Source organism: Pseudophryne corroboree, chromosome 9 (genome assembly GCF_028390025.1).
Source record: "Pseudophryne corroboree isolate aPseCor3 chromosome 9, aPseCor3.hap2, whole genome shotgun sequence".
Classification (NCBI taxonomy): domain Eukaryota; kingdom Metazoa; phylum Chordata; class Amphibia; order Anura; family Myobatrachidae; genus Pseudophryne; species Pseudophryne corroboree.
Genome location: NC_086452.1, coordinates 34,029,103 through 34,043,008, shown reverse-complemented (window position 1 = coordinate 34,043,008; position 13,906 = coordinate 34,029,103). Strand labels below are relative to the sequence as shown.

The 13,906-nt window shown below is 44.7% G+C and overlaps 1 protein-coding gene across 4 annotated transcripts in view; it reads left to right on the top strand.

Annotated features, from left to right (window-relative positions):
- The window catches only part of MIER1 (MIER1 transcriptional regulator), a 67,739-nt gene extending 54,556 nt beyond the window's left edge, over positions 1-13,183 (top strand). For 3 of the 4 annotated variants that reach the window (XM_063939141.1, XM_063939144.1, XM_063939143.1), the window contains exons 10-13: positions 4,288-4,382; positions 5,623-5,750; positions 7,810-7,949; positions 8,381-13,183. In XM_063939141.1, the coding sequence (XP_063795211.1) occupies positions 4,288-4,382; positions 5,623-5,750; positions 7,810-7,949; positions 8,381-8,676 (659 nt within the window). In that variant the 3' untranslated portion in view covers positions 8,677-13,183. The remainder of the gene's footprint in view (positions 1-4,287; positions 4,383-5,622; positions 5,751-7,809; positions 7,950-8,380) is intronic. The other variant, XM_063939142.1, reaches the window with a different exon arrangement.
- The last annotated feature ends 723 nt before the right edge of the window (positions 13,184-13,906 follow it).

Below are 13,906 nucleotides of genomic sequence, written 5' to 3'. Positions count from 1 at the left end.
CCAACCCTACAGTGGGACTAGAGGAGGCCAGTAAAGGCTTCTAGATTCCCAAATACTGCTTTTACCTAGCGGAACATGTGCGGGTGTTAACCGCTTATACTTACAGGCTAAGAAGGACGTTAACAGCCCAGTCTGGTCTATATCTCTCAATGGGTTCTGTGACTAACATGCGGATTTCACAGAAGGGGAAAGGATCCCTTATGAATGGTGGGGTTACCCTTGTCTAGTCTGTTAATGGGACATTCTTTATTATAGCAGTCCCACAAAAAAGAAGAAATAAAGTTGTAGGTAGGTTGCAATTGAAATGCCAATCCACCTGCTAGTTGCACGACCTCACGGACCTGGGTGGTTCGTGTTTCGGTAAAGGTATAGGTACCGGGTTGGAAGACATTTTTCCTGGGAGGGGAAGCCTTATTTTGGTCCAATTATTTTCGGACAGGAGAGTGAGACCATATCTCTGCCTACCCGGTATTATAGAAATATACCCATAGACAGTATCAGTTATTCTGATCCATTATTAACCTAGTTTGGTTCTTAGTCTCGGGCTGGGGGAGTCTTGGATAAAAGAGAATACTCCCAATAGCCAGTAGTCATGGCTCACCTTGGACCCCCTACGGGGAAGTAATGGTTGGAAAGGTCTAGGTAGACCAAATCCGTTGATGGAGACGAGAAGTTTGTATCACCAGGTTTTATCTCCATATCTATCTTAACGATAGATATTAACAACGCCTAGGCTGTCATTCCGTTCAAAGACGAAGGCGTTACCGAACACTATTCGGAAATTACTACACAGTTGCCTGTGGCCTAACGCATACCTGGTCCGCCCGTAATACGTGAACCCCCAACTTTGTTACCCAGCGGGGAGAGAAATTACTATTAACATGCCTCTTCACGGGGTACTCTTCGAATCTTGTTTGTCGTGCCCGCAGACGGAATCTATCCAATCGGTCATTGCACAGAGTGTCCTTGGACATAATGAATGCATCCCTTCATCTTCTAATTTGGACTCCTCACCAGGCATACTTAGAGTTCGTGCTGGTGGAAGATCATTGCCAGTTGGGGCCGTAACTTTCGGTCTATATACAGCCCTTGGAATTTTGGTAGAGAAGGGTCGCAAGTTTTTAAAAGGTTAGAGGTCACGTTCGTACCTCGTCTAGGTGATCTGCTGATATAGGACACCTTTCCAAGAACAGCTGATAATTCTCACATGGGGGGCTTGTGATTTCCACAATACAACCTCATGCCAACTCATGTGGTCAATTCCAGGTCTCATCTGGAAAACAGTAAATTTGAGGATAGCCTTACTAGAGAGCAGGATCCAGAACATTCAGCGTCTGGTGACTCAAGGACTACAGGCACAGACTGTTTCTCTATACCTGGGGTACAAATCCTCGGGAAGATGGTGCCGTTCTTGGGAGCTCTGCAGTATAGCAGACTTCACTCCCAACCATTCCAGATGACCCTCCTTGCGCAAGGATTAGGTCGCACTGGCTTTTACATCAAAGAATCCGAGCTGTCCTGCAGACACGTCCGTTTCGAGATAGGTGAATGTTACCTGAGAGCGGCTTACAATGCGCTTCTCTTAACCATAGACCTACTCAATACAGCCGAGCTTTGTCACATCGACGGCTTACATAAGGCGCCAAGACGGACATAAGAGCGGGATGACGTTAACGGAAGCCACAAAGTTCTTGTTGGGCAGCGAAACGAAACATCATCCTATCGGCGGTATTCATTCTAGGTGTGGATAACTGGGACGCAGCTTATCTCAGTCGCCAGGACGTGCATCCGGGAAAAGGGTGCCGGCTTCCACGGATGTTTGAGTGGTGAGGAGATCAGTTCTACCTCAAGTGGACCGAGCGGCGTCTCTGCAAAACCATCAGCTGCCCAGGACAGGAGATCCAGCTGCAGACGGAGTGGACGCATTAACACGTCCATGGTGTTACAGGAGGGTTTACGTTTTTCCACTCATACCCTGGGTTCTGAAACGGTTGAAACGAGAATGAGTGGGGGCGATTTTAATCACCGCAGTCGTTGGGACTAGGTACTAGCGGGAGATCTTTCGGCGGTTTCCTCAGAGAAAGGACCTACTATCTCAGGGACCGTTCCAACAGACCTGATCAGGCTGCGTTTAATGGCGTGGCCATTGAATACCAGTTTTTAAGAAACAGGGAAACCAAGAACGGCCATTCCTCCGATGATTGCCGCTAGGACGCCGGTCACAGCCATGCACTACTACAGGATTTAGAAGAGATACATGGACTGGTGTCAAGACCGTGGGTGGAATTCGACAAACTTCCACTTATCCACATTTCTACTTTCCTTCAATATAGAACTGAGGCTGGACTCTGAGGGTTCACGTTTCGGCTCTCTCCATCCTATTTCAACAGTAACATCCTTGCCAAACCTTTTTACAGGGGGTTCTGACATTCCAACCCCCCTTTTTCTTTCATTCGCCCGCTACACCGTGGGACTTAAATTGGGTTTTGGAATTTGGATGATCACCAATTTTTGAGCCATTATCAAGGACAGACCTGAAATATCTCTTAGATGGTCGTATTTTTGCTTGCCTTGGCTTCGGCCAGGCGGGTTTCTGAGTTGGGAGCTTATCGTGTAAGAGTCCCTTTTAACTTTTTCATGAGAATGTAGCAGAACTCGGTAAGAGAGCAGATTTCTCTCCTAAGGTTGCTTCGGGGTTTCACGTAAACCAGCTACTTGTGGACCCATCTTTCCAGGGTCCCGCAGATGGGGGCGTGTCCATGGAGGTTGTCCAAGCTTTACGTGTATGCGTACAAGTTACGTCGTCCTTAAGACTGTCGGACCTTTCGTTTGCCTTTATGAAGGGCCAAGGCTGGGTTGGCCAGCATCTAAGGTCTTACCAGTGGCAAGCTTATATTCCTGTGACTACACAGGTTCTGCTTCAGGTGGATGCTCAGGCTACCCAATCAGTGGGTGCCTCAGGGGCAGTTGCCAGAGGCATTTCCACTACTCAACTTTGCAGAGCGGCGACGTGGTCTTCAGTCCACACGTTCGCGAAAATTTCCAGGTTTGATACTTTTGCGTCCGAAGAGTCTCAGTTCGGACGTTTGGGTTTGCAGGCCACCGACAGCACTCCCTCCCTGGGGGATAACTTTGGGACGTCCCCTAATGTCTAAGACTGCTCCAGTGTCCCCTAGTGGATGAAAGAGAAAAGAGGATTTTGGTACTTACCGATAAATCCATTTCTCTGAATCCTCTAGGGGACACTGGACGCCCGCCTCGGTGCTGTCAGCCTGCTGTGTTCAAAGTTCTTGTTCATACATTTCGTACAAACAGCGTTGGTTTTTCGGTTAAAGAAGTTTTTGGATGCTGTTTAACATGTTGTACGGTTCGGTTCCTCGCCAGGTGCTCTAGTGTCATGTCCTATTCTCTCAGTCAAATTTTCCAAACTGAGGGATGAGGGATGTGAAGGGGGAGGAGCCGGCTGTGCAGACAATGCTAATTTTAGATTGTGCCACACCTCCGGTTGCAAGCTTCACACCCCTAATGTCTAAGACTGCTCCAGTGTCCCCTAGAGGATTCAGAGAAATGGATTTATCGGTAAGTACCAAAATCCTCTTTTTTCCACAATGAATAAAAAATGCAAATATCAGCCATGACACTTTTAAATAACCTCCAGTACTTTCATCATGGCCACTAACAGCGTTATGTATGGTTCTGCTATCTCAGTTGTCACTATGTTGGGGTCCAGGATGGTTTCCCCGCTTTTTCATCTACTCCTACCAGGTTGCTTTTTGTCCGAAAGTTGAGACCTCACTGCTAGTCCCTCGACTGACCATTTGTAAATGAATCTTGCATTTTGCAGGTGCATGCATTACTGCGGTGTATGTGAGTTTCACTTTTGCAAACTGGCATCTAATTGAGTTGACCCCTATGTATGATATAATTGTGTGTGATTAGCACATCCCTGAGTAATTCCAAACCGTAGCAGAAAAATGACTGATAATGTGCACAATGTGTTACGTTAATCTCATCCGATTGATAATTGCTGCCGCTATAAAACTTCAGCTCCCAGTGTGCTGTGTCTGCCAATGTGTCAGCAGTAGAGGAAAGTGTATACCCATGATCTTATCTTGTATTTGATTGGCTACTCTGAATACTCCTATTGGCCTGTACAGTATATTTTAAACATGGGGCGGTGTTGCATCATTGGCATTACATAGGAAAGTATTAGTGCTAAATATAGAATAAAACTACAATAATTAAAAACTTTGTTCCTTTTTTTGTTGTATTATTATTTCCCACCAGAAGAACTCTCTATTTGGACGGAAGAAGAATGCCGGAACTTTGAGCAGGGTCTTAAAGCATATGGAAAAGATTTCCATTTGATACAGGCAAACAAGGTAAAATATTGCTGCGTTACATTGTTTTCTCGGGACCCCCCTGTATATCCTGTAGCTACTGAATAATACGGAGTACCCAAACCGTAGGGCTTAAAAAGGAGACTATTCCTTCTTCAGGAGCTGATACACAACGTATACCAGTGATTTATCCCAATTCAGAAACTGCTGCTTTGGCCAGGCAGTGCGGTAACGGGGGGACAGCAATGGGAATTTTGGTGCAGACTATATTCTAGGCAGAAATATTAGGTTCCAGTTGCGCTGCTCCTGGTAGGTAGATTTCAAAGGAGCATGAAGGAAGGGCTTGTTTTCTCCTATTGCACCAATTCAATTCTCACTGCATGTGATTAGATGATGGGGGAATTATTGAGTTTATAATATTCATGTAGTACAGTGGTTGGCAACGTTGGGTCATCCAGCATCTTTGGAACTACACATACTTAGGGCGATATTCAATTAGTGCTGTTTTATTTTCCGACCAGTCAAAAAAATTGCACACTTCGCCCGTTTTTAGGTTTGAATTTACATTCAACCTATTCAGTTCAAGGGTCGATATTTGTTAATTTTTTTTGTCGAATTGGCGAAAAAGCCTGCGAATTTGCCAAAAGAGTGAAAAGGCATGGGCGAAAAGGGGTTCAAAAACGGGCGAAAACTCCCGCAATTGAATACCCAGGGTCAAATTAGTGCTGTTTGCCATAATATGGCTTACTATAATAGGCTTGCCATAATATGCCTTTTAATCCAGAACACCTATCATTTACACAGGTTCTGGGGCTGGCTAAGTTCAAGCCTGCATTTCACCTGGTTTAATCAGCCACAGAACCTGTCTAAATCATAGGTGTCCTGGATTAAAGGGATATTATGGCCTGCCATGCTATTAGGGCATGCTGCGATGTGTAGTTCCTCAGTAGCTGTAGTTTGACTCCTCCTGATTTCGCACATCAAACTTCCTTCGGAGTCCATTGTTAATAAGGGCCAAATTGCGCACGTGGACTACCAGTGGAAGGGCAGTTCGGACCAGAGAGCAGTCTTTGTGTGTCTTCAGAATATTTGTTTCCTACTTCAGGGTTGCACTTGATTGTATGATAGGAATTAATGTTGTGTCTTTTTAGAGGTAATTATTGCAGCCGACTGATGGAAAGTGCAGATCTCAGTCTGGGGTATGTTAGGGTCAGATCTTCTAGCGTAGTAACAATCACTGTGACACCGCAAGCCGCTTACATCCAACCTGATTTTCCCCTAGGTGAGAACACGCTCTGTCGGGGAATGCGTGGCGTTTTACTACATGTGGAAGAAGTCTGAACGATACGACTTCTTTGCTCAGCAAACGCGATTCGGCAAAAAGAAGTACAACTTACACCCGGGTGTAACGTGAGTGTCTTGTTGCACTGTAGAGGAAGTTTGTTCTGTGTGCGCCTTCTGGAAAGGGGTACGCCAGAGGTTTAGAGTGAGCGAATTTGCTAAAAGTACGGCTTAGGAGACGCCAACATAGCAACACGACTTCAAATCCACCATTTAACTCTTCCTTGGGGACAACTAGCACAAAGATAAGTTGATATAAGATGAAATATTGACAAAGCTAGATGCAAATGGTCTTGTATTTTGACAGTAAGTAAAACATACTTTGTTCTGCATTTAGACAATGCAGTCTCGCATCTTAGATCAATCTCCACTTTGGCAAAACGCGTAGATAGGCAGATTAGTCTATTTCAGTGCTTGGCAATAGCTAAAGGCACATTCATGGCAGACAGATGTGTAATAGCCAAGGATTACCTGTCATGTCCAATCTATATCATTAGGTGGCGCCTGCACACCAAGCTCTCCTTAATGTGGGATCTGCATTGGGGCCTATTAATACTGGAGATGGCTGGGCAAAGCTTTTATTTACCTCTCTGCAAGTTATTGCCCCATATTACTTAAGGTGAGTGCAGAAAGATTACCTATGGTTTCATTTAGGGGGCTGTCGGAGTTTGGGAATATGTTGGAACTCCTATCATGAAATGTATCAGGCAGGAAAGTATTCCCATATGTGATAAGAGACTTGCAGCAGATGTGGGGACACAGACTACATTTTACATTCCCCCGCAGGACGCCTTATATAACGGTATACCCCTCACCGGTTATTTACCTGCTGGTTTGTCTCCTTATTGGTATATTAGGATGGGAGCCGGAGCTTTATAAGGGAGAGAAGCCAGTTGTGCTTCTATTTTCATTCCGCCTTCAGCGTTGGAGAAAGGGATTATTACAGGAACCACAGACGTCTCCCTGTTCTGGTCACAAACTCCACCGTTATATGTGCGCCCCAGTGTTCTGCTGCTGAAGATATTTTATAGACGTTACAAAACTAAAAAAAGATCCACCCTTGGTTCAAAAATGGTTTTAAATTGATACCCGAATACCTCTCTCATCAGTGACTTGCCAAATACTAAATGGCGGGTGTTGGAGGGAGCCTGTCTGAAATAAAGGTTCCCTTTTAAAGTAGATAATGAATAAGAAGTGTTTAAGCTTACACTGCCGCGCCCAAATTATTAATGGACAAGGTGCTGCACCAGTGCACAGATTTTGGTGCATTGCAAATCAAGAGTTCCTAGCAAAAAAATAAAAAAATACCCAACATAAACTAGTGGTATAATTTATGTGGGTTACTTATCTGCAGACATTGGGCGGGATGTAATGGGGTCCGAGTTGGCCCGACGTGCGGGTCGCACGTCAAACTCTGAAGGTTTTTTTTTTTTTAAAGGGCAGTCATTTACAAGGCATAACCATTCCTTGTAAATGAGTGCCCCTTTAAAAAAGAAAGTGGATCCCATATGTACATCATCTGCTCTTGCGGCTTTCCCTGCTACTCCCTCTCCCATTGGTTCCTCTTGCAAACGGACAGGCCGACGATGGAGGGAGGAAGCGCTGTTATAGAAATGGCGCGGTAGTGCAACATGGAAGGCGGTTATTGTCAGGGGACATAGTTAAAAAAAAAAACTATGGAACACATGGAAAATTTTCATTTTTGATTGGCTAGATGTAATACAGATACTAGGACATAGGTAATAGTCCTGATGTCCCCAAAATCGCATGATTCATTAAACGGTGACGTTGAAGTGATTGAAGCTAGATGTTTAACCTAGGGATGTTCTAGACTGAGCTGTGAGATGACGTTTAGCTCTTTCCACCTGCACATTTGTAGGTGTATAGGAAAAGCTAGACGCAGGTAGATTTTCCAGGGGCCGTTCCTGGAAAGGTGGAACGGCCCCTGGAAAATCTACCTGCGTTCTAGCTTTTCCTATACACCTACAAATGTGCAGGTGGAAAGAGTGTATGTGTGACGGATACAAGGAAGGCGCGCTCGGTGCATGTACAGAAGCATTGATTTTATTTAGGCTTGTAGCCCTGAGACAATGTGTTAAAACCAGACTTTGCTCCTTCCATCTTGTAGGGACTACATGGACCGACTTCTGGATGAAAGTGAAAGTGCTGCATCCAGTCGGGCCCCATCTCCCCCACCTACTACCTCTAACAGCAGCACCAGCCAATCAGAGAAGGAGGAGAGCGGAGCCAACAACACCAATCAGAATGGTAAATAGTGATGTGTCTATGACTGTTGTAAAGCCGGTGATCTTTAACAGCTAAAAGATCTGTTAACTTTGGAAAGCGGTTACTCTCTACACACTCCCATATCCGTAAGAATGATGCCACACACTGCAATATCCAGTCGCTAAGTGGAGTCTTGGTGGTATAATTGGTATTATACCAGCTGTAACCTACATACTTAAAGGTTGGCCCCAGACCGTTATCATTTTTAACACTAGGTTCTTTGTACATTTTTTCTTTTTTTTTTAAGTTTTCCATATACAACACCCCATGAAGTGTCGAAAAAGTGGCAATGTAGTGTTATATATTATATGAAGTGCAAGGAACCGCAAGACAATATTTCCATTTCTTGGCTTATTCCCCACAGACAAATACAGATTCCTTACCTAATTCTCATTTGTATCCTGTGACTGTAGGGGTTGCTGCAAATGGCCCTTCAGAGATTGCAACGTACAAAGACGACTCCACCACAGGAGCTGTTCATATAAACGGACCCAGCACCGGGGAGCCATCTCCACATGAGACGGACACCAACGGATACAACCGCGACAGTGTATCCGATGATTCCAAATTTAGCAACGCACGAAGCGACAAAGAGCTGGATGATGCCAATGAGAGGTCATCAAAGAGGCGGCGGATAGACAGCCCCGACAAAGACAGTCCCGGATCTTCAGAAGTTTCTCAGGAAATCTTTTCGCACGGAGAGATGTAAAGATGTCTGCCATCATTCTGACCGTCAATGATTTGAGACGTTTTGACGCAAGTTTCTAGGGGTCTTGAAATTTCAGGGTTATACTGGTTATTTAAGAAGTTCTATTTTTAAAGTATTTTTTTTTTTCCATAACTTTGGTTCTTTGCGTCCCTGAAACAAATGAAACGTTTGGGATCTTTTATTTTGGAAGGATAGAAAAACCACGGAAGGACCTCCAGAATGTATTACATATACCGTACCGCGACATCATGGGTATACACTTGCTGGAAATATAGTATTTCAGCATCTTTGGGAAGGAGGAACCTTTACGTTTGTTTTTTTTATGTTAAACATTTGACATCGATCTGAAATTGCTAAGGAAGGGTGGTTCCGGAATGCCGCAGGCGCCGTTTTTATAGGTAGAAGTTAAAGAGTAAACCACATGAGGTTTGTGCAAGTAAATTATTGACATCAGTGATGTCTTTTTCTATTTCTGGGCTGAAAAAAAGATACATGGTGTATTTTTCCAGATTTCTTTGTAGCCTTTGGAGAGATTTTTACAGTAACTATATGTTTTGAATGAACTGTCTTTTCTTAAACAAAGCTTGTATAATTTTCTTAACTTGTACAGTTGATAAACTTTTATTATGAGAAAGAAATTAATATTCTGAAAATTGTATAGCTGCTTCCCCCCCCCCCATTTTATTTTTACTCCGCTTCATCTTCAAGGTTTACGTTTCCCATGTTTCATTGCAAAATTGTTTTTGTTCATCAGAATTTGCAGGCCGAATGGCAAGATCGTTTGTTTGCTCTCTGTGCCAAGAATAGTTATGTCCATTAGACCTAAAATAGAAGTTGCCTTATATAAAAGCGCGAGTTTGTAGCATTCACAAGTGTGTATGTAAAAAAAAGTTTCATGGTCTTGGGCCCCCTCCCCAGTACAGATCAGGCTTCCTATAATACCCCTTTCAGACGACCAAAAATTCCCCTTGTTATCGCACGTGAACACGCATCAACACGGGATTTTGCTTAGTCTGAGAGGGTCCTAAAAGCAACAACCCAGGTTGAGCGTCCTGGTATTTCATCCCAGGTCGCGACCTGGGTTGAATTCATAATCGAGCCTGGATGCGGTGCAGTGTGAACGGTAAGCTCGGGTCAAGGCGACCCGGCACCCGTTCTCTGCATAGGAGGAGGCGGCGCTTGGAGATGATCATCTCCAAGTGCCACCTCCTGTAGCGTCAGCGGTGACGTCACCAGCACGCCAATATGCTGGGTTTGGACGTAAGTTTGAAAGGTGTCTCAAGCCAGGTTGCACCCGTGTACAAATTCCCGGGTGCAACCCGGCTCTGCCAGTCTGAAAGGGGTATTAGTAGATGAATGCCAGGCACTGGAGCCCGCCTGATAATCCCGAACAATAGATATCATTCATGTATACAATCTGAAGCAGACATGCTATAGTATTGGAACTTTACATAGAATCCGGTGAATGGTACAAATGCCTTTTTTATATTTCAGCTCATCGTAATTTTAAGTTATAATATCTTGTGGCAATTGGGGCTTATTCTATGAAGTGGAGTCCGGTTATAACGGAAAAATCACAAGTGACCTGAACAAAATAAAAATCCAGTTTATTTTCTTACAATAGTAGGGTCTGGCTGTCGCTGCACCTTATAGACGTAGCCCCTTTAAATGGTCATTACTAAATTTGAAATGGCAATGTAATTACGTTTGTATGATGCTTTATTGTTCCAGGGCTCGTTCTGGACTGTAACGTAAGTAGACTTTATTTCCAGCTGAGCGTCATAAGTTTACTGCATCCCAGCTTTATATGGCACCTGTTGCTTGTTTTACTGCGTGAATCCCCCGCAGCGTCCGTATAAAGTTCAGCGAGCTGTCATTGTAACAGAGTGTTGCCTGTATAGGACTGCTAGCTTAACGCCACGTTTTAAATGGCTACGTGTGCTTGCGCACTAACAAGGATGCAGCCTATCCGCTCACTACGAATCGGTGACACAATGGCTGCCCCATTCTGACCGGTTCCGGTATGAAAGATAGATAGTGTCTAGTTAGACAGTCAATAGATAGACACCATATGTTAGACAGACATTAGGTCGACAGGGTCAAAAGGTCGACAGGGTCAAAAGGTGGACATGGAAAAGGTCGACAGGGTCAAACGGTCGACATGAAAATGGTCGACACCATGTTTTTTTGCATTTTTGTGGTTTGTGTGGATAGTTTTGTCATTTGGGACCCCCAATTGTAGAAAGGCATACGCTCGCCACGCTTCGGGCACGGTGGCTCGCTGCGCTTGCCACAAGGTTTATAACCAACTCTATGCAGACATGGATAAAGTATGAAATAATCCAAAAACGTGTTAAATTAAAAAAACACATTTGTCTATCTTTTTTATGTCGACCATTATCATGTCGACCTTTTGACCCTGTCGACCTAATGTCTGTCTAATATATGGTGTCTATCTATTGACTGTCTAACTAGACACTGTCTATCTACTAAACGGATAGGATTCTGACCCCTGTGATGTCACTGCTTTCTGGTCTGTTGATAGGTTGGTTACTTATGAATATGCAATTATGTGTGAATGACCAAAGTGGCCGGGGTGGGGGGGCGTTAGTGGCTCACTCCAGTTGTGTAAAGCGTGGGAGACCTCTGCTGCTTGTTTTTGGTGAAATGAAGTGCAGCTCAATCCCGAAGTGTGAATTGTGGTACATTTGTGTCGGTTTCCCAGGCGTCCTGTTTGCAGTGGTGCGCACCTTCTGATTGGGGGTCATTATTAACCCTTTGTATCGTGTTGCCGCCGGCTGAACCTGCACTGGGGAAGTTGCCTCTGTTGCACCCGTCTCTTACTACGTTCCATGGTTTATAGGTTAGGAGTAATTTATTTTATTACTTGTGCGGAGTTATACTCATTTTGTTCCGTCTGTGTCCACATCTCTGTTTTGTATGACCAGCCAGGTTGTATAATCATAGAGATCGCTCATCCATTTCTTTGTTCTTTTTTTTTTTTTTTTTTTTAAATCTCTTTATTTGATGCAGTCTGTGAAAGTCCAAATCTGATCTCGCAGCCTTAATGTACCATAACTTCTGTCTGTCTTCTAAGATTGTATTTTTGCTTTGTCTGTGCATTCCCTGACAATGTAGCCTAAGCACATTGTTGTATTACATTGTTATCTGTCATTTAGTTGATAGTCTTGTTTTGAGCCCCCCAGGGCTATTGGACAATGTCATTGTGCCCCCACGGCTCACAGCACGGTGAAATGGGCGGGGGGATCCCCTTGTCTGAGCAGAAGGAGCATAGGTCAGAGGTTCCCAAACGCGGTCCTCAAGGCACCCCAATGGTCCTGGTTTTAAATGTATCCATGCTTGGCCACAGGTGACTTAATTAGCACCTTAGTCAATTTGATTTAACAATCTGTGCTGAGCCATGGCTATACCGAAATCCTGGACTGTTGGGGTGCCTTGAGGACCGCGTTTGAGAACCTCTGGCATAGGTGCTGACTTATTGTATAGAGTGAATGGGGTTCCTCGTCAGCCTGTGTGTAACAGTGAAATGCATACTCTCTGATAGGGATCGATGATCCCCCTTTACAGTCTGTTACAGCTTTTTATAAAGCCTCGTGTACATTAATCCAGGGCGGTACAAGATGGCTAGACAGAAACCATGCATGTTTGAGCCCTAAGTGCCACGTCCTGGCCCTCCAGACACATTATTTTGTGGTCCAGGCACCTTGCGACTGGACAGCATACTATAGGTGATATGGTAACTACGGCTGACCTGTCCAGTCACTGCCAGCCTATACGTTTACTAGCTGCATCTTTCTGGCCCCTTGCAGCCAATGGACTATAGTGTACGATACAATCGGGCTGGCACCGTGTGAAGGGGACGGTCTCTTTAAATGGGTCCAGTATTAAATGCCGGCGGCCCTGAAACAGACACCGGGATCCTGATGTTGGAAAGACCGACAGGGGTGAGTGCGTGGTGTTCTCCCCTACACACTAACCCTCCCTTCCCGCAACCTAACTCTAACCTCCCCCCTTAGTGCCTGACTCTAACTACCCCCCCCCCCCCCCTCCCGGTTCCTAAACCTAAAGGCCCATATAGACGGGCCGATGTGGGAGAGATGTGTGCTGAGCGAACCGCTCAGCACAGCGCGATGTGTGCGGGGGGCCGCTCATTTCACCCAGCGATTTCACCAGCAATAGTGATGAGCGGGGTTGCGCATTGCTATCGCTGTAGGGGGTACACACGGAGCGATAATGCTTAAATTCTAAGCAATCTAGATCTGTGTGGGTGTGTGAGACAATAGGTCTAGGAAAGTGCACTTTTCTATACAAATACTATGTAAATGAAGTTCTACACTTACCGGATGTATTCATTACAGAGCTTTAATTGAATGTAAGTTATTGCCGGCTCACACACAAGTCCTATTTCACCCATTTTTGCACTGTTGATGTTTCTTCCTCTGATCTTCTTTGACTATTAAAATATTTTTGTTTTGTTTTTAGAAAAGGAGTTTATTTATACTGCGGCTTTCTCGTGGTCATTTGTTTCATGGTGGTAAACGTAGATGATATGTCCAGCGTCCCATAAATGCTCCTGTACTGCACAAACAGGAGCAAACCATTACCCTGGGGCACAGTGATCAGAATACGCCTCCTGAACTGATAATCCAGTATATGTAAGAATACACTAGGCTCCAGTGAATAATGAAGAATGTGCCCCCCCCCCCCCCCCCCACATACAAAAATAAGCGCTACCTGTAGCGGAAGAGATGACACTAGGTGTGACCTTCTATACCTTCTGGCGGAATTCTCGACCATGCCTTGATGACAAGCAAGAACTATGGTGGAGGAAAAGGTTCATAGAATTTCTTCTTTATAAAGGAATAGATTGCTAGTTTGTTCTATCTTCCATCTTACCTGTGATTTATTTTTCATCCACTAGGGGTCACTGAAGTACTCTTGGGGATATGGATGGGCGTTAGCAGGGATAAGCACATTTAAATTAGTAACCCTCCATCCTCCCAAGATGCCTCAGTGGTTTTTTTGTGCCTCGCCGGGAAGGCACACGTTGGAGGATTCACCACGACTTGTCTTTCATTTTACAAAGGAATTTTTTCTTTTTACAATTCCCAGTCCCTTCCCAGCTTACTATGAAGTGTGGGTTTGGGACTGTGTGTGCTGCTACAGCAGCAGAGAGCTTGTCGGTGCTTATGCAGAGAAGCCCCGCCAT